Genomic DNA, 21,169 nt, shown 5'->3' with positions numbered 1-21,169 from the left:
GGCACTTCCACACAAGATTGCCTCTTTTACGCACTTACTAAGTCTTTCTGCCTTTTGCATAGAAGCAAAGGAATCTGTATCTCAGAAAAATCAGTGAAGCTTGACTTTATTGTTAACTTTGCTGGGGTCTCTCTGGAAATGGCACATTATAGAGTTGGATGGTTTATCATCTTAAAGAAACGTTAATCATCCAACTCTACAATGTGAAGCTTGAGACCTGAATTAAAGCAAACTTAGGTATAAGCGAGCTCTATTTAAACTTCCTAGGACTGACTTCTAATGTAAATAATTTATTTTGATTTATCTAAATCACACCCCCCCCAACCTGATTTAAAGGAACAACTAACTGATTTAGTTCTTCCTTTAAACCGCATTTTCCATTTTGGTAATAGAATTATTTTCTAGTTGAATCAGTTTGATTGATGTATTTTTCTGAAATATGGATGGCTAGATAGGTGGATGGAGCATTTACGTGTGCTACCTAAGAGCGTAAACAATTTCTGCATCTCCATTACAGTTTTACAGCAAAATCACTCAAGAAATGTATGCATTTAGCTGAATGTTCCAGACTATTTTGTAGAAAAATCCCACCAAAATCATATTATTTGAAGACAATGTCCAGTAGGCTTGAGCCTTCTCAGAAGGCAAGTGGCTTCAGCTGAAGAAAGTTCTCTTCTGCATTTGGAAAACAGTTTAACTTGTTCCCATTCCCCCTGCTTGAGTGTAGAATGTTCACAGTGTCACAGAATATTTTGTGACAACTAATTGGCTGCAGATTGTTTTCAGTAATCATTGTGGCTTGAAATCTCTGGCTTTCAGGGGAAAACAAGCATTAAAAGATAGCACCCAAACACTGAACGCCTTCAGAGAAAATCAGCCAGTATGGCTACAGAAGGTTGGTTCTGTTGCTCTATACATAAATAAAATATATTTTTGTTTCTCATCATTATTCCACCAATGCTAGGATTTGAAGGAGAAGCAAATCCAATTTTTCTTAAAGAATTGCATGAAGGTAGCTTGGGGACAATAGAGAACAGAGAGGAAAGGGAGGAGCCATAATTACAACAGACGTCATGAAAGTGTTGTAAACAAAACCCTGTAATGTAAAGGCAGAAAAATTGGCAATCTTCATGCAATGTCTGATCACAGAGACTTTTTTATCAATTTCTCTTGATTAAGCTAGGAAAGGTAATCAGGAAAATTAGCCCAAAATTCCACTACAAAGGGGGAAATGATCAAGCTGTAAGAAAGACATAGCTACGTATTTATTTTGCATCAGACTAGTTGTATGTGAGTAGAAATTATATATGAAGTGGGATATCTGAACACACATATTCCATTCCTGGGAAGACCTGGAATGCTTGTTCTCAGAGGTAGATCCAAGAGTCTGTTACGAGCTCACAGGAGATCATTTTGTTCGTGAACGTGTCCTGATCCGCTGGATGGTGCAGCACACTTTTATAAATACAGATTTTGGCAGTTACTCTCATAATGGATACAGTGCCTTTGGCATTCCAATGAAATATTGCCCAGAACATAGGAAGATGCTTTGGACTTTCCCCACAGGTACAGAAATACACTCCAGCAAGCGAAGAGCTGCTTTCGCCTGAGCTACAGGAATGGCCGACGTATTCACCCAAACGGGCCAGTCGGCACAGTGATGGGTTTGTGTCTGCCTCTTTATACTCCGGAAGCCTGTCAGGAGGTTAGTACCAGTGACTGGCATGTGATGACTCTGTCAGTATGGACTCTTTCTTCTGTTGCATGACATCTGCCCAACTGTGCCCACAGGGCAGCTTTTCTGTCTGGAGATAGAAGCAGTCAGTTGTTTGTTATTGTTGAGCTACTGCAGAGATTACTCTTTGTAACTTTCGTTCCCTCTGCTCTGTAGGAACAGTCCCAAGAAACATTGCGCCATGTTCTGCCGTGACAGCTGTGATGAGAAATCCTATCTACACAGCATGGAGCCATAGAATTAATGCCACCAATTGCTCATCTGCTGCCAATCAATATTGCCACCAACACCTGCATCCCAGGTACTTAGATAAGGAGAATTTTGAACTGAAGTAAAATCCTATGGGTTGTAGCGTTTCTTTTCCAGCCATAGTCAGCCAAAAGGTTCAGAGAAGCCTTCAAGGAGGCATCAGGCCAACTCATTAGGACTATGCGGAAATCCAGATCCAGAATGCACATGACTGAGGGTGTAGCATCAGCCAAGAACTCTTTAAAGCAGCTGTGTCCTTTCCTGGATTTGTGTAACTGTCCTCCACAGCTGGCATACAGTGCCAACTAAATATATATTTGGTTTAAGATTTGGTTCCAGACAAGTGTTACACATATTGCCCTTTGATTCTGGCTCTCAGTACAGCCCTGGTACTCACTGTATTTTTTTCAGCCAGAACTCAGAGGTAGACTGGTGAATCTCTCCATTCTACCACTGTTGTATTTCAGGTCATATTTATTGGACAGAGATGGTGTCTTATGCCCATTTCTGGTGCTTGATGTCGCTGTTCAGTGCATGTGATCAAGTAACCAATTTTCTGTGTATTGCAGTGCTCAACATCAAGGTCATCTGAGTTTGGACCTGAGTCATAAGCACTCCAGCGAGTGTTCTGAAAATACACGCTCAAGATCATCACATGGCTCAAATTCACTGCCTTCTAGTGCAAGACTGGGTAAGATTTCTGAAATTGGGAAGAAACAGTCCATCTTGGTAGTCTAAGTGCGTCAGGTACATGGGTTTCTCTTGGCAGAGGACATTGTTGGAGAGTCAACAACACTCTTGGAATGTTCTAGAGTATGACTGACAAATGTTATGTATCACCTCAAGGAGCTATAGTAAATACATAACTCACCTTTGAATATGCGCAGTGTAGAAGGGTTGCAAATTGCAGCCCACTGAACAGACAGCTCTAAAACACTCCAGGAATATTCTGCAGGTGTGGGAATACTTCTGTGCCTGCTGGGAAAGATTGCCACTTGCAGAACTGTACTTCTAGGTAAGGAGCCTGTGCTCCCTCCCTATTATTTGCTTCCACTGTCTTCTCTCTGCTCACAAAGAGACCAAAAATAATCTAATTCAAAGTAGTCCGTGCCAGTCAGCACGGGTCCAGCTGTGGATGCAACGCACAATTAGAATTGGATTAATGACTGGAACTCCTAAGAAAGCTCAGAGTTCTGCAAATAAAAACTGGGTGGAGAGAACACTGAGAAAGCTTTCTTCAGGTGCCCGAACCAGTGTCTGACTGTAGAAGGAACAGTCTGTTCTCTATCGTCACAGAACACAGGCCACAGAATGCTGTTCTTACATTCCCGGAAAACTGAACCCATTATGTGGAGAGTTGGTGGGCTCCCTCTCGCTACAGGTATTGAAGTAGAGGCTCTCTGTTGGAGATGCTTTCATCTGGATCCCTGCATTGAGCAGGGATTTGGGTTTAATGGCATGAATGGACTCTTCTTACATTTTGGTTCTTTGTAGCTCCACTGACTTCTGTCCCTAAAGTTCTAAGCACTGATTTATATATCAGCCTTGAATATGAAACAGTGAAAGGGTCTAGACTTTTATTAGTGACAGCTTTTGTGCAGAATGTGTCCTATGATCAGGTTACATGCTATTTTTGAAAATGTAAGCAGAGGAATACATGATATCAGGGGCTGTTAACCAGATGTAAGAACTTTCTTCTGCCCTCCAGAGTGCCTTTTATCACACTAGGGACTGGAAAGTGCTACTTGTTCCTTTTTATCCAGAAGCTCAGGAACAACAACACAAAAAAAATGTTCAGATTTATAACTTTCATCTTCACTTTCTAAACTTGGTCAATACCCATGGACACCTTCCAAGTTAGCCAGGCCCGGTTTGAGTTGAGTTCAAGGTGGGAACTCCCATTCTCTATATTGAATTCCCAGTCCTCATACATTTTGATACATATCCACAAGGCTTGGACAGTCCATCAAAAGCTTGGCCAGACCCACCTTGCCATTCTTCTTATACTTCCTGGTACTCTTCCAGAATATCATTACCTCCCATACAGTTCACATGGGAATTATCTCTTGTTTTGGGAACCATCTTCAGTTCTCTCTTTTTTGAACTCTTTGTTCTGGTACTTTTCCATGTTCTTCCTTGGCTCAAACCTCCCTGAGCAAGCCTTTTTGCCTTTCTAGCCTGCTTTGAGTGATTCTCACACAGTCTGTCTTTTGTTTTCATGTAAATACCTATTTGGAAATGATACTTTTTCACTATATCATGGCAAGAGGCTGATTTGCATTATATCTTTGTGATAATATACTGGCATTAATATACTGATATACAGTTCATTTATGTGTTTATGCATAGTTAACATATGCAGAAGTATTGTGTGCATAGCTAAACATGAAACTTCCCCAGCGAGATAAGAACAGAGGTTTTATTTTAATTGCAGAAAAGGGAGGTTTCTATGTGAGAGCCTTCCAACCTAGCTTACAGCCCATCAATAAGGAAAAACCATAATATTTTGTCAGTTCTTGTTGCTGCAACCAAGGGCACTTCAAGCTGGTGAAATGATAAGCACTTTTTGGAGAGAAGTGCTTCAGAGAGATGTAGAGGGGTTGCACTCTTTACCCCTAAATCCCACTTATTTTACAATAAGATGCTCCCTCACCCTGCATTTGATTGAAGTAACTATGTTTATACCTGTGGAGCTATCTTCATAAAGTCTAGTTTGGCCAAATCCAAATGAGAATTCTCACCAATTAAAACTTGCTCCAGAGAGTCTTGTTACCAGCCTGTCTATTTTCTTGGAAGATTCAGGAGCTAAATGAATTTATTGGTTTTTTTCCCCCTTAAGTTTATTTTTTTCTCATTTTCCACTTTCAAGTAGGTTCCTCCAGCAATTTACAGTATAGAACAGAACGAATAAAAATACCTTTGACACCAAGATACCCAAGGTCCATCATTGGCTCTGACAGGGGTAAGTAATGCAGTTATTATTTACATACTTTCTTCTTTTCCATATATTTGGATGGTTAATCCTGATTCTTCTTTAATGAAGAATCTTGTAATAAGAACAGCAGACACCAGTTTCTACATCTTGCAGTATATTTTCCTTCCATCCCATACATCTGTTCACTGGGGTTGTATGAAACCCCCAAGAAAATTCACTAATTCATTCACACTTTTTTTTTTTTTAAGTATATCTTAATTTCTTGCAGTATTGAGTAAGTATTTGGATTGTTCTCAGAAAATGTTGGTGGTAACTATCTTCTCTTTACATCCTATGGAAGGACAGTTTCTTTCAGCCCATCATATATCATGGTTGCAAGCTCATTTCCTGACTTTCTAGGAGCCAAGTATCAGGAAGTGTCTGGTAGCACCTTTTCTGACTAACAAATTCACTTTTCTTTTCTTTTTTTAACATCAGATGCATAGAGTGGCTAGACTGATGTAGGATTTAAATTAGGATGAGATGGGGGTGGGAGGGAGGGGAAGACAGAATGGTTAGCTACTCTGTGCATCTGTTGAGGTGCGCTGCAGCTCACAAAAGCTTAAGCCTTTTAACAAAATGTGTTAGTCAGAAAAGGTGCTATCTGTAAGCCCTGTACATAGATCAGATCAGGAAACTGATTCCACCCAAAGGCTAGAACTATACTTTAATGAGATAGGCTATTGTAACAGAGTCTTGCAAATCTCTCTGCATTTTCCCTTCCCTTCCTTTTATACTCCAGGGAGTTGGGCCGGGGGCAGTCTTGTAATAAGAACAGCAGACACCAGTTTCTACATCTTGCAGTATATTTTCCTTCCATCCCATACATCTGTTCAGCTCTTTCTAATACTCTCTCCCCATCCACCCACCCCTGGGCTTAATCCATGTTTCGGCACCTGTTGTTGTCCTAACGACTTCTGGATCCTTTCTCCAAGGTCATCTCCATGGCTCCCTACCCTACCAGATGACTTCTGATTTTTTTGCCAGCACAGACTAACATGGCTCTCTTCCTACAATCCTAGCCTAATAATAACATTTCTATACAAGAGCTAGGTATCAGTTAACCTGAGACTTGCAGAAATTCAGGGGAAAAAAGAGAAGTAGGATCCAGTGGTATTCAGCAAGAAACAGTAGAAAGGCAATGTTGAATATGAATTAGAGAAGGGCTATAAATGGAAAGGAAGAGAGCATGGCTGGATTTAGATATGGTGGGCCTCTAAGCTGTGTCTAGCTGTTGAGACTCTATTAAGCAAGCACCAACAGAGAATAAGGGTGTGGAAGAACTGAACTTGGCAATAATGCCACCAAGGTGCATACCAAATCCATGACGTGGTGGGGAAGGTCCCTTGATGTAGAGTCAAAGCATATCTTAATCAGTGAGGGTCATGTGAGCCATACGGGAAGGTTTAATTTGTGGAGACTTTCAGATATGAAATTATAATAAAACTATAACAAATGAGAAAGAATCCTGGAATTTTGAGAAGCCACTTCAGACGCTGAAGCCGTAAGCTGCAGCTTACGGTGCTTATGCCTAAATTTGGCTCAAGTGCCAGTCCTGGTACAGCCAAAATAGCATCATCAGTGTCTAGATGGAAATATTGGCCTGTTTGAGGGCAACCCGAAGGGCAAAATATCTTTAAGGGGAAAAAAGTATCTCAGATAAGTAGCATCCCAAAAAGGTCCAATGAGTACTGAGTCTGCTCTGGATTGCTGATCGGCTGTTCTGGAGGAGAAAACCCTGGAAATGGGCAAGGAATGGGATGGAATATCCTAGAAGAGAGTCGGAGTACTTGATAATCCATTGTACAACTTCATGTCAGGTTCTCTCAACATAAACTGCAGAGAGAGAGAGGTTGATTGATTTGCTTTTGGTGGAAATCCAGTGTAAAATGCTTGGAGGTAACCCAGTAGGAATGTGTGAACTACCTGCTGTTTTCATAAAATGAAAGTTTGCAGTTGATCAGCATGAAGGTATCATGGATCCTCATCTGTCGTTTTATGCAGGCTCATTGTCTCATTCCGAATGTAGCAGTCCCAGCCTGGTAACACCTCCCCAGTCACCGCTTAACCTGGAAACCTCATCTTTTGCCAGCAGCCAATCACAAAATTCTCTTTCCACCTTGCCCAGGATTTCAGTGAGCCCAGTGTCAATAGGACAACGTCGAAAAGACAAGTAAGTTGTAGTTGTCGTTATGCCGATACTTTATATCAGAAGTAAAGACTTCGCTTGGGCAAGCTCAATTCCTGGTGACTTGAGATCCATGCAGTTTTCTTGGCAACAGTGTGGAAAATGGTCTTCCATTGCCTTCTTTGGGGACGTTTATTTCAGCTTCCCAGTCTATTTTACACTCTCCACCCTTCCACCCATTCCCAGGTGATCTCTTATTACAAGAACTAACCAATTCCAACTTTGTTTAGCTTTAGAAGCCCAACAAGTTCAGCTAGCTGTTGCCACCATTTCGATTTCTTGCGTAGGGTACATTTTTAAAAAAAATCTGGTCAATTGAAATAGTTTATTGATTGACTGGAATCCACCAGTAGATTCCCCAGACTCAATCCCCTAATTGGCAAAAAGGGCTAATTTAATTATATACCTTTAGAGACAAAGAGAATCCAAACAGGAATGGTTAAGAAACTTAATCTGCAGAGCTAGGAATTTTTTAAAAAAATTCTATGGAATTCTGTGTATTTATTATTTCTCAGTTTTACATCCTACATAAGCCAGAATTTGAGCAGATTCTGCACAAATACAGAATACCCCTCAAATAGATTACGATTAATGAGTTCACCTTTCTTAGGTCATAGATATTGCTTACAAAATTTAACCGTGTAATTACTCAATATTCACATTTCTAAATGGAACAGTTAAAAAAAATAAAGTAATTCAGCCAAAGTGCTACGTTGCTTTGAGATAGTTTCTAGGACAAGAGTCCTTTATGGCTACCTGGGGCAGTCAAAGGTTCATGATCTCTTTCTAAGCTTTTCTGGAAGCCTTACTTTCCAAATCTGAATAAGGGAATCCGTACGTTGGTTGTGGGCCCGTTTTATTTAAATATTTATGGCAGAACCTTACTGTTCGGCCTTGAACAAGTGATCTTCCTTCCAGCTTCATTGAGGTGAAGGTTGGGATTGAGTGAGAGGAGGTGGGTGTGAATCAGAAAGGAAGAGTTGCCAGAGGGGCTAGAAGCAGAGCTGTGAGGAGGGGGGTACCTTTGCCCCAAAACGGGAAGCTCCAATTTCTAGAATGGAGTTTTCTCCACACGTCCCAGGTGTACTGGGACTGTATCTTCCAGATTTAATACCCTGCTAGTTGGGAATGCTGCAATTTGCAGTGCCCACCCATCAGGAAAACTCCAGATTAGTAAACATCTGCAACTCTAAATATGCTGGTCTCTGGTACAGAGCCAAGTAGGCCCATTCAATTGGCAATGTTGATCAACACACAGAAGACTTCTCGGGTGATTCTGGAAGCTGTCCTGTGACCACAAACATGTTCCCCATGAGACCAAAGGATAGTATCCTGTAGCACCGGGTTTACTCTCAATTATAGTTGTCCAGTTTCAGTTTGTTGTTCCTTCCTTCTACTTCATACCATTTCCATAGTCCCATGGTTGCCATATTTTATACGTGTTACATTTTCTCCTGTGCTTAATCTGCCCTGGTTTATCCATGGTCAAGGTATTGCTGTCCTGGTTAGTAACGTGGTTTTGTGGCTTTTGCTGCATTTTAGCCAGGAAACAAAAGAAAGTAGATGATTGTGAAGTTGGTGTCCCCCTCCCTAGCAATTGGTTGCCAAGGAGGGGCCACCAACTTATTTTTGGTTGCTTAGCAAGAATGGCTCATATCAACAGCAGAGCAGTGTACTTAGGGAAGCTTGGGTCGTTTTTTTACTGCATGCGTGGAAGACGGTAGCTCTGTCCAGAATTTTGCATGCTCAGTTAAGGAGTCTACAGTACTCTGTACCCCAGGGGACTGAGGCCTTGTTTAACATGTTTTGCAACATAAACCAGGATTCAAGAGCCTGTAGTGGCACTTGACCGACACTAATGGCATATTTCCCTGCATCAATGTATAGAATTAGCCTTGGCTACTATATTTTTCTCTAAGGCATTTTTTTTCTTTTTTCTTTCTTTCTTCATCCTTCTTCACCTTTCAGATATTTGTTCCGTAATAGGTCTTTTCTGAGAATCCCTGTGGCTCCTACGCCAAGGTTCTGTTCCCTAAGGAGTTTGAGGTTGGCTTGATATACAGGTTGTCCTTGAGCAGTCTTCGTGTGCCATTTACATGTTTGGATAATCCCCCCAAGGAAAAACTGCATGGTAATTGCATTGCTACCATGCGAGCCGCCATCGTTAATGGCTTGAGTTTGCTTTATAGCTGCTTAATTTCCATTGACTAACATTGTGTTTTACCTGCATAGAAATATATAAAATATCGGAATTGAGTTTTCCCTTCTTCATCTCGTGATTCACCACCGTGTACTATAACAATATCTCTATATTGATATAGAAATACATTATTAAGGTTCCAAAACAGCTATAAATCGATGTAAGGCTTTTTTTCTAGAATGTATTCTGAACTGCATATTATATATGCTTATTTATCTATATATAATATGGATAAAGATGTGTTGTATTTCCAAACGTTTCCACCATCATTCAATTTATAATTTATTTTAGCTTTCCATGCCCTTCATATCAGCTCCAACTGCATCAATACTGTTCAGTTGAAGTCCACCTGACCCAGCTTCTCTCCCTTGCATGTGAAAGGAATGTTGCCATTTCCAGCATTTTAGTCACCATTTTAAAGTGGCCGCTGTTCCATTTTTAAAGGGGACGGTGGGCGCAGTGCATGCCCTCCATGTAATTTTTTCTGTCTTCATTTGCTGAAGAGGTGTCCTTGTGCTCTTTTCCTCCAAAGACCATATATGGAAGAACCACGTCATGTCAAAGTGCAAAAGGGCGCGGAGCCCCTGGGGATCTCCATCGTGTGTGGTGAAAATGGTGGAATATTTGTGTCAAAAGTAACAGGTGGCAGCATTGCACATCAGGCCGGCCTTGAATATGGGGATCAATTGTTAGAGGTAAAGCCTTTCCATAGATGTTGATGATGAGTTGGCCATTAGTGTTGTTTCTCAATCAACTGTGTAGGGTAAAACGCTAACTGTTTCTGCAAATACTCAGCTTTGTTGGCATTTTGATTAGTTTTCATTGACATTCTCTACTGCGTGTCCCTGTCTCTATAGCTGGGTTGTTTAACATGCTGTTGGTAGACACTGATTAGTCCAAATGCATCTCCCTTGTCCTTTGTGTGTGTGTGCGCGCGCATGTTTTTGTAGTGTGTTATTTTCATATTTATTTTTTTTCAAAGAAAAACACCAAACTCCAGTATTCTCTTTACTTCCAAGAATGCTTTGAGCCCCTCAAGTATTTGTAGGGAATAAAAATGGCAAAAAGCTGCGCCCTAGGGCTTTGTTTGGTGGAAAGAAAATTGAGGGATCTCATAACAGGTTGTGGGGCTGGCCATTTTCACCTGTGTCCTTCAGCCCCCCCCCCCCCCCCCGGCTGATGCCTTTATCATGGCAGCCATTATGTACAGGTGAAACTCGAAAAATTAGAATATCGTGCAAATGTTCATTTATGTCAGTAAGGCAACTCAAAAGCTGAAACCAATATATGAGATAGACGCATTACATGCAAAGCGAGATATGTCAAGCCTTACTTTGGTATAATTGTGATGATTATGGCGTACAGCTTATGAAAACCCCAAATTCACAATCTCAGAAAATTAGAATATTACATGACATCAATAACACAAGGATTGGAAATAGAACAATATCGGACCTCTGCAAAGTATAAGCATGCATATGTACTCAGTACTTGGTTTGGGCCCCTTTTGCAGCAATGACTGCCGCAATGCGGTGTGGCATGGATGCTATCAGCCTGTGGCACTGCTGAGGTGTTATGGAAGACCAGGATGCTTCAATAGCGGCCTTCAGCTCCGCTACATTGTTCGGTCTCATGTCCCTCATCTTTCTCTTGGCAATGCCCCATAGATTCTCTATGGGGTTCAGGTCAAGCGAGTTTGCTGGCCAATCAAGCACAGTAATCCCATGGTCATTGAACCAGGTTTTGGTACTTTTGGCAGTGTGGGCAGGTGCCAAGTCCTGCTGGAAAATGAAGTCAGCATCCCCATAAAGCTCGTCTGCGGAAGAAAGCATGAAATGCTCCAAAATCTCCTGGTAGATGGCTGCGTTGACCCTGGACTTAATGAAGCACAGTGGACAAAGACCAGCAGATGACATGGCTCCCCAAATCAACACAGCGTGGAAACTTCACACCGGACTTCAAGCATCGTGCATTGTGTGCCTCTCCATTCTTCCTCCAGACTCTGGGTCCTTGGTTCCCAAATGAGATGCAAAAGTTGCTCTCATCAGAAAAGAGGACTTTGGACCACTGGGCAACAGACTAGTTCTTTTTTTCTGTAGCCCAGGTAAGACACTTCTGACGTTGTTTGTTGTTCAGGAGCGGCTTGACAAGAGGAATACGACATTTGAAGCCCATGTCCAGGATCCGTCTGTGTGTGGTGGCTCTTGGTGCACTACCTCCAGCCTCAGTCCACTCCTTGTGAAAGTCCCCAATACTTTTGAATGGCCTTTTCCTGACAATCCTCTCCAGGCTGCGGTCATCCCTGCTGCTTGTGCACCTTTTTCTTCCACACTTTTCCCTTCCACATAACCTTCTATTGATGTGCTTTGATACAGCACTTTGGGAACATCCAACTTCTTTTGCAATTACCTTTTGGGGCTTTCCCTCCTTATGGAGGGTGTCAGTGATGGTTTTCTGCACAACTGTCAGGTCAGCAGTCTTTCCTAGCCTGAGAGACTGTTTAAAGGCTCAGGAACCCTTTGCAGGTGTTATGGATTCATTAGCTGATTAGAGTGGGACACTTTGAGACTAGAATATTGAACCTTTTCACACTATTCTAATTTTCTGAGATTGTGAATTTGGGGTTTTCATAAGCTGTACGCCATAATCATCACAATTATACCAAAGTAAGGCTTGACATATCTCGCTTTGCATGTAATGCGTCTATCTCATGTATTGGTTTCACCTTTTGAGTTGCCTTACTGACATAAATGAACATTTGCACGATATTCTAATTTTTCAAGTTTCACCTGTAGGTGTATCCATAGCATTTTCTCAAAACTCAGAATGCTTTTTCTCCCAAAGAGGTAATTAAGTAATATAAAATCAGTCATTGCGTGCACACACACACACATCTTAATGCAACAGATTTAATAAATAGGGGAAATCTTAATGCAGCAGATTCAATAAATTGGGGAGATCAAGTTTCAGAAAGCAAGATGATGTTAAATGAGGAAGTCTTTATGAATGCATATGTGTGTGGTCCCATCTCCCCCCAGTTTAACGGAATCAACTTGCGGAATGCTACAGAACAACAAGCTCGGCTGATCATGGGGCAGCAGTGTGATACCATAACTATTCTGGCACAGTACAACCCCCACATGTTCCAGCTGGGCAATCATTCACGATCAAGGTAAGCTTCAACCTTGTCCAGGAGGGTCTGTATCCTGTGAAGAACTTTTTTCCAGGGTTGTGTTTGAACTGGAGACCAAGACACCATTGCCTTGAAGCACCAGTTGATTTATTGACAGATTGTAGTACCAGGATGAGGAAGCCTAAAGAGGGGTGGAGCTACAAGCCCTCTTTATAGACTTATGCAAATGATCCTTTTATTTTATCAGTTACAGAATAGATAGCAGATAGTCCCCCAAAGGAATATAATGTTCAATGTGGGTGATAAGGTTAATTCATATACTTTTTGAATGGGTTATAAAGGGTGGAGAGGCTGAGGTAATATATTCCCTATACAATGGTTCCTTTGGATTGAACAAAGAGGTCTAAGAAGTGCATTGGAAATGGTTATTTTATCACAGCCTCTGTCTAAAAAACCTTGAGTTCTCAGTGTTAATTGGTCATTCGTTGTGGCTAGGCTTGCATTTCTGCAATTAGCACTTCCTTTTAGCTTATTATATTCTGTGCACCTGATTGCTTTCTAGCTGAACCAGTGACATTGTGTTGTGCAGAAAAAAATATGTGTGGGTCAGGGTCTTGATTTGGACTTGTCAGTTTTGCCCTACAACATCACACCAAATGGCAGCTTCTGCTTAACAGTGGTTAAGCATCCAGATCTCTTAATTTTTACGACTCTGAAAACTCAGCTTTGTAAGTTTCCTTCCACCTCCAAGATAACTAATTAACTTTGATTAACTATAAAAAGAGTCACTTTATGTGAGATGGGCGGCTATGTAAATATGATAAACAAACAAACTAGCTGCCAAGGCTGATTATGTTTTGCCAGTTGAGACATCACTTTAAAGCATAATTTTAGTGTCTGAATGGAGCTTTTCTGAAAGTTCATGATGTTTCTGCAAATAGAGTAACTTGGCCTCTCACATTGTTCTGGAAAAGAACAGATTGTCACCTACAGTCCCCCCATTTTTGCATTGCTGAAGCTTTTCTGACCATGGATACCCTAATTGGGCTTTGGTGGGGGAAAATCCCCCAAAACAGTAGTGCAAGTCCTAATGTGGGCTTAAGATAGAGGAAGAAGAAAATGGAAGACATTTGCTCTTTCCTGTACTACCCCATCATTATTTTAGCTAAAAAACATTACTCACTTTGGAACACTTTTTCCCAGGGGTATGTTTCAACTGGAGACCAGGAAAAAGCTGGGTACATTTGAACTTAACCCAGAAAAAGCAAGGTATATCCGTTTTTAAAAAACCAGTTGTAGCATCTGCTGATCAGCTGAAGTTCAGGGAGCAGAGGCAACCATTAAAAGCCAACTGTGCAATATTTAATTCTCACTTTGTGACTGTAGTTATTCTTTGTTGGGAAAACTCTTGCTTGAAATTGAAAGAAATTGTCTTCCTTAGTCTCTTTGCAAGGATTCTGGGGTAGACTAAACAACAGTTTCATTTAAAATTCAGAGGCTCTAAGATTTCAAGGACCATTTAGATACCAAAAGTTATGCCGATCTTGAAAGGTGTTGCATTTTAATCACCTTTTAACTCACCTCTCTTATTGCTCCCTTCTTTCCTTTAAGCTCCCGTCTGGAACCTGTGAGTACTCATTCCACTCCACAAGGCAGTGGAACTCCAACCCCTGACAGCCATTCCATAATTGATACTGTGAGTGAACAAGATGAAGGGACCATGACTCCTCCATCCAAGGAGACCACTCCAACCACCAGTCCCCGCAATTCAGTTAGGTAAGCTGCTTCCCAATTCAAGAACAGACAGCACTTATTTCAGCAGGAACTCATCTTTGAACTTGTATTTCTGTCATTTAGCAGAGCCTTCCCCAGTGGTATGTCCATCTTATGTTTGGGACTATTAGTCTCTCTGTCTTTTCCATTAACCATGCTGGCTGGGCTGAGAAGACTATACCCAAAATTTCTGGAGGGCAGCAGGTTGAGAAGGGCTGATTCTAGAGGAGGAATGGGAAAACTTTTCCTGATAGCCCTATTTGGCTGATGATTATGCAGTGTCACAAGAGTGAGGTGAAATTTCTGGACCATTATTCAGTTTAAGAGGTGCAGTTGGTGTCTTATGCCTTGCAGAATAATAATCATGTTGCCCTTTAATCCCTAAAATGAGAAGATCTGCTTGATCTCTCTCCCTCCCTCTCTCTCTCTCTCTCTGTTGGGGGTGTTTAAAGGGTGCTGTGATGGTCTTTATCATCTGCAGGACCTACAGCCCCCATTTTGCCATATGAAATGAAAATCTGCAAATAAAAAAAAGAAAAAGTTTTGGTCCTACTTGCTCTGGGAACACAAATGGACAGTTTGGAGGTGGAGGGCACAAACAGGTGATGAAGTGTTTGAAATGAAAAGAACCTACCTTTACAGGTATTCTGGGCAAGGGTCAAGGGCAAGAGTTGAGTTTTCATGTGGAGCCTGACATCCAACTCTTGAGTGAGGAACAGTTCATTCCTGGCCTAAGGCTCTCAAATCCAACCATTGGAACATCCTTTTGTCTTTATCCCTCTCCTCCAGAAAGGATTAGGGGAGTAGTAGCCAAGGAGGATTAGTTTTACCAACAGGCCTTGAGTCTTTGTCTCTTGTTGTTAAAAGGAGTTCTGCTGACATGATTAAAAGGACACCCGAACCTAGAACAGTTAATATCAAGAAATCCCAAGTGGAGCTTGGAATCCAAATTGGTGGTGGAAACATGTATGGAATATTTGTCTCTGATCTAGAAGATGAGAGCCCAGCAAAAGGACCTGAAGGCCTAATGCCAGGAGATCTAATACTGGAGGTATACTGTCAATATCAAAAGGAGAGGTACCAAGAGGGGCAAAATAAGTTCCAAAGGCCATAAAAGGAGGGTGGTGATGTGAGCTAGGTAGACACCTGTCACATAAATGGGCTTGGTTTGTTTGTTTGTTTAACCACAGTTTTGGACTATTCTGACCATTTTAAACAGCTGTGTTCTGAGTCTTGGAGGAGAAGATTCCAGGAACCACTTAGAACAGGATACTGCAGAGTCCTATCTCAGAAGCCACATGTCATCATGCAAATGACACAAGTTGTCTAATTCCCTCAGTCATGACAGAACTGTGGCATGATGACACCAGTTGTGCTATATCACTTGTACCCCATAACCATACATCTCCATGTGGCCATGGAGAGCCCATATCTCATATAAAATAAAAACAGGTAGTTTTAAAAGCATTGTAAAATCCATGACTGTAGAACTCATTGTCTGTGTGGAAGTTTATGCTTCTGTCTGGGATTCATCACAAGTCTGGGGACATTAACTTATTTAATCAAACTGTAGGGAAGATTAATTTCAGGTCATAGGGTATTGGATAACACAGTTAGCTGCAGTTAACCTGAAATAGGAACAGAAGGCTCTGGTTTCCCCCCTGCAGCTGTAACCAGACTCATGAGCTCAAGGGAAGTTAAATTCCTGTAATATTATCTTCTGTTAAGGGTGCATTTTTTTTTTTAAATAACACATTCAGTTTATTTCCTTTTAAGCATTAGATTAGATATGTGTATTTTTCCTCTTTGCTGATTCTAGCTAAGCTACAATTTTATGTAACTGAGTTTTCCAACTTACTGCTTCAAGGGAAAAAAACCCCAATCCTCTTCAGGAACCCAGAATCACGAGTAAAGAAACAACTCTTTCAATTCCATAATTTGTCCATTTAAATCATTCCTTCACATTTGTCTTCGTGGAGATGAAATTTCCGGATGGAGGATGCAATTTGAGTGGCTAAATTAGAATGGATAAAACACTTGTTCACTTTTCTTCTACCTTATTCCCAAAGGAGTTAGCCATTCACTCAGGCTTCCTCCATTCTGTTGGTGCTTTTGAAGAGGAAATGAAGATCCATCAGAAAAAGGATCTTGTAGATTCACCTGATGTGTAATTACTCTTCCGTAAAATACCGATGAAGAGATTTGAATTAGGCTTGGTCAGGAGATATGTGCTTGAGATCAGAATATTGAAGCTGAAACTTGGTGACTTTTTTATGTCACCGAACAAGATTAGTGTAAGTACCAATTTTGATTGGTAATGAAATTCAGAAGCAACACTTAAACACATGGTATTGTTTTATTTTTATTTTATTTTTTTACAGTATGGATCTGTTGACATGCGAAATAAAACAGCAGAGGAAGCTTACCTTGAAATGCTCAAACCAGGTGAAAACATTAGAATAAAAGCTCAGTACAGAATCGAAGAATTCAACAAGATCAAAGATTTACCTGGAGATGGTTTCTTCGTCAGGTACTTAAAATTTCATGTAGTAACTTCATCAACTATTATGGGCTGGTTACTTACACAAACTTTTCTTTATGGCTTGCTGCTGAAAGTGCAGATAAGCTCAGCCATATGAGTTTTAAGTTACTGCAGCAACTTCATTGGGTCATTTGTACAGGTAAGGAATTTCATGCTATAGTAGGAAGGCAGTGCCACTTAGCTAAATGACCTACTTACTTAAGTAATATCAAACATTTGAGGTGATTAAATCAAACTGCATTAGTAGTAATTTTATACTTCATTCTCCACTGGTAATTCAGTTTCCTGCATTACCTGCAAAATGTAGAACCTAGGAATAAAGATTTTTGAAGCAGGGACATTTTTTAAAATTTCCTGTTGAATCCCAGCCCTCTTAAGTCTTTTCAAAGTTTTTTTTCCCCCTAAGGTTTTTTTTTCCCTTTCCTTCCAGCAGTTCTGAGTCATTGTTTGTTCTCGCACTTGTTTCAGTGGGAGAAAAAATGCCTCTGCCAGGCTGAAGTTGAAAAGATGAAGGGACCCAGTCCCAAAACCTTGCTGGGGAACAGAGATGGGTTCAAAATTTCCCCTAGAATAGGGGCTTGGAAACTTTTTCAAGACAAGGAAGCTGCTAGTTTAAAAAAAAAAAAAACACCGCCACCACAAACAAAACAATACTTGAACCCCTGATCAAGAAAATTAGTTGTGTTCAAGTTAATCTCCCCCTCTCCCATATCTCTCATGGAACCCAATTGAGATCTTGCAGAACCCCAAGGTTCTGGGGATTCCCGTTTGAAAAACCCTGCTGTAGAATGTCAAATGTTGGGAGTTTCTGCTAATTCCTACTCATAGGAATGTTGTTAGCAGTAACTTCATATTCATGGGATAGAGATCTCAGCAACCTTGACTCTCTCCAATCAACAGATCTTGAGGTTTTGATTCTTCTCTTTGTAATTGTGCAAAACCCTTGCATTTCTCACAAGTGCCATGACTACATCTCCATTGATTTGGGAAATAAATATATTTTAAAAACTCACTGTCACCACCCCAACATGATTTGGGACTTCCTTTCCCAAGGATCTAGGATATTGTCATGATTTGTTGTTGTTGTTGTTGTTGTTGTTAATTTTAAACAGAAAAGAAGATAGCAAAGAAAAAAGATTAAAATATGATTCAGTAAATCTGTGATAATTTTTTTTCTCAAGTGGCCCGACGTAAATTTTTGTCTTAACCACAGATTTCAGTATGTTGAAGGTCACTTCTTTTTCTCCAAGTCAGCAGGGATGGCTGTGGGTGACGTGCAAAACAGGAGGTCCTAACTTTTCATCCCGTAATATCTGGAATAATCTGAAAAGGATGCATGGTAATCTCTCTCTCCTTGCAGGGCCCTCTATGACCGACTAGCAGAGGTTGAGCAGGACTTAAGCTTCAAAAAAGATGACATTTTGTATGTCGATGACACTCTGCCACAAGGGAACTTTGGCTGTTGGATGGCATGGCAGCTGGATGAAAATGCCCAGAAGCTGGAAAGAGGACAGATTCCCAGCAAATACATGTAATTCCACCCTAGCGATTTCAATGAGATCTATGGAATTGCTCAAATGAAGCAATTTCAAAGAAGTAAAAATAAAGCTGAGCATTTCACTCTTCAAAGCTTGGTTGGGGGGAGCAATATCCAGTTTCCCACCATGGCTGGTGGAAAGACTTTTAAAGCCATTCAGTTAAAGAAGCTATTCCAGCAAGTCATGTTGATGATGTTGGCAGTTTCCCCCTTCCTAAAAATGGAAAGGACTTTATTTTCTGATTCAGATGGAAGCCACACCAACATCCCCCTAATAATGCTGTGGCATGTTCTCCATGGCAATGGCATCTGTACTTAATTTGGATCATTAGGTAGGGACACTTCCTTCCTTAATCCACTAAATTAGTGCTTGGTTTTTCAAAGATCAGGAAGATCAAGATCAAGGGAAGAAGCAGCCACTACTGCCTAAATTAAAAGCCTGACATCATGCCATTTAATTGGCAACCAGGGTGTCTCATTTCTGGCTGCTGACTTACCCTTTTTGCTGTTTGCACCACATCAGGTCTTTCCTTGGGGAATCACCCATCCCAATTCTGCAACTGGGCCTTTTTATGAGTCTGGGTGTTACTAGAGCTGGTAAACAGTCCAAACGCTCTGACCAGATAAGGCAATGATCTACGTATGTTGCCGCAAAATCAGTGTCCTAAAAAAATGGAATTAGTGCAGAATTGGATGGAGCGTCCTGAGTTCACTCCTGTCTGGATTAAAGTGCAAATAGGTTGAAACACATAATCTGCTCTAATGGTTTCCTGTCTTCCATGAACCTTTGCCCAATACCTGTCATTGGATGACAGTGGGTGAAGCTCATTGTCTATCCCTACTCTCCCTAAATGCTACAACAGCCTGTGTTGCTGTACCCTACACAAAAGAACGTTTAGTACAAGTAAACAAGATGAGGAAAGTGTTTTTCAGGGACATTTGCCCACATTACTGATCTTCACCCTAAAGCACTCAGAGATTCAGCAGAATATAATTTTAAAACTAGTGTGACCTAGTCATCCAGGAGTTGGTGCAAGGAGTGGAAAAAGTGCACCAGCTGGGCGTATTTGGTAGGACGTCTCTTACGAGCAACTCTGTTTTCTTGAGGAATTTTTCTATCACGATCCTTTCACCTCCTGCTTGACTCTCCCAACCATTTCTTTGTAGGATGGAGCAGGAATTCTACAGGAGGCACAGCATGTCAGAGGCCAAAGATGAGAACAGTTCCTCAAAGACATCATCAGCTGCAGCTCGCAGATCCTTCTTCAGGAGGAAACACAAACACAAACGTAGTGGGTCCAAAGATGGAAAAGATTTGCTGGCCCTTGACACCATCAGCACGGACTCCTTCCCTCTCTTGGATGGCAAGTGACAACTGCATTCAGTTAAAACATGGCAGGACAACCTGTATTTGGCTGTACTTTGGTAAAGGAATAGCTACAGCTCTGGGGGACTTTTTAAGATGTTCAGTTATACATGCATTCATACTTCAGTTTCGTTCTTAAAAGAGTTGTTCCATCCCTTAACTTTTTAAATAAGAGATTTGTGTAGGCCATAGCCATTTGTTCTAGTGAGTTTTCTACAAGTGATCTTTCATTTCCCAGCTGGCATTTTCATAGCGCTTCAGTTCCTTCTATATACTGTAGTCTCCATGAAACAGCTTAGATCAGCCTTGGTGTTTTAGAAATAGCATGCTTCATTTCACTTCCACAAGGTACTTAGCCTCACCTCATGGTTGCTTTTAATCTCCACCACTTGGCAAAAGCTGAAAGAGACTTTTCTGCTCAAGCTTTGTGTATTGCAAATGCAGGAGGCTGCAGAATGGATAAGGGAAATAGATGAAGTAAGGTGATATGGCTGCTTTGGTTCATGCTAAGAATGCATGGCTCTGTGAAGCAGTTTCATGCTTTGCTCTGGTTCCAGACCAAATAGGGCTGTAGTGGAAAGATGACACAAAACACTTTTTTTTTTTTTTTTAGATTCCAGATAGGGCAGTAGCTGCATTCTCCATACCAGTCTTAAATTTTCTTGATGTTTTGCAACCAGTTTATTGATGTCAGCCTTTCTAGTCACTGTATTTATAGCAATGCTACCAATAAGACTAATGTAGGTCTTCATTGTTGGCTGTTCCAAGATGTTCTTCAAGGCAGTTTAGTAAATGCATTTTCCCCAGCCTGTTTCTCTTGTGCAGTTAGCATATTCGAAGGAGTGTGGCAGGGCACAGTACCTTGAGATAGAAGGTCTTTCCTTCCCACAGCCATATTTATTTGTATTTCTTATTTCTTTTGCTGTTGCATTAATTGTAGCAGCTCAAGGAATTTCACGTTGAGACGTTCTTCCTGAGTGTTTAGATGACTTGACCATTTAAGCCAAACATGGCACAAAACAGACTTGTGACCACCTTCTGGGAAAGGCACCTCAGAACATGTTGTATCCCCTGCTCTGGTGCTTTCTATAGGAGAAGGTGGTTTGAAGGAATCTCCGAAATGCATAACAAATGCCTTCTTCTGGAGTGTCTTTCTTGCAAATGAACCATTCATCCCACTCAACAGATTTACACCAGCCACTTTGCTGCAGCAAGAAAGCCTCTAAAGCAGTCTTTTGCAACTTTCAGATGTATGGACTTCAGCACCCAGAATTCCCCAGCTGGCTTGGCCTCTGAGAGTGGAGGCCCGTGCATTTGGAAGTGTTCTGGTCCCTCACATGTGATTTAGAATGAGATATTGGATCTGGTGATGGCAGCCGGGCTCTCCTGGCAGTGAATGCAAACATCTATGAGGCATCCTTATAGGGCAGTTTTGGTGGTGGATAATCTTATTGTTAAGAGGAGAAAGCCTT

At 41.1% G+C, this 21,169-nt stretch overlaps 1 protein-coding gene across 4 annotated transcripts in view; it reads left to right on the top strand.

Annotated features, from left to right (window-relative positions):
* DLG5 (discs large MAGUK scaffold protein 5) overlaps nt 1–21,169 on the top strand; it is a 111,759-nt gene that overhangs the window by 80,854 nt on the left and 9,736 nt on the right. Inside the window, exons 17-28 of one of the 4 annotated variants that reach the window (XM_007435682.4) lie at nt 1,567–1,705; nt 1,892–2,036; nt 2,554–2,675; nt 4,857–4,946; nt 6,963–7,131; nt 9,879–10,041; nt 12,385–12,518; nt 14,091–14,255; nt 15,120–15,303; nt 16,634–16,782; nt 18,155–18,325; nt 19,499–19,695. In XM_007435682.4, the coding sequence (XP_007435744.2) occupies nt 1,567–1,705; nt 1,892–2,036; nt 2,554–2,675; nt 4,857–4,946; nt 6,963–7,131; nt 9,879–10,041; nt 12,385–12,518; nt 14,091–14,255; nt 15,120–15,303; nt 16,634–16,782; nt 18,155–18,325; nt 19,499–19,695 (1,828 nt within the window). Of the gene's footprint in view, nt 1–1,566; nt 1,706–1,891; nt 2,037–2,553; nt 2,676–4,853; nt 4,947–6,962; nt 7,132–9,114; nt 9,278–9,878; nt 10,042–12,384; nt 12,519–14,090; nt 14,256–15,119; nt 15,304–16,633; nt 16,783–18,154; nt 18,326–19,498; nt 19,704–21,169 lie in introns of those variants that run through there. The other 3 variants (XM_088129001.1, XM_088129005.1, XR_015793561.1) reach the window with 3 other exon arrangements.

The sequence above is a fragment of the Python bivittatus genome, unplaced genomic scaffold, assembly GCF_059951505.1.
Source record: "Python bivittatus isolate LINGU-HERP-01145 unplaced genomic scaffold, Pbiv_v1 ctg000050_np1212, whole genome shotgun sequence".
Classification (NCBI taxonomy): domain Eukaryota; kingdom Metazoa; phylum Chordata; class Lepidosauria; order Squamata; family Pythonidae; genus Python; species Python bivittatus.
The sequence above is the reverse complement of the archived record's forward strand: the minus strand, read 5'-3'. Positions and strand labels throughout refer to the sequence as shown.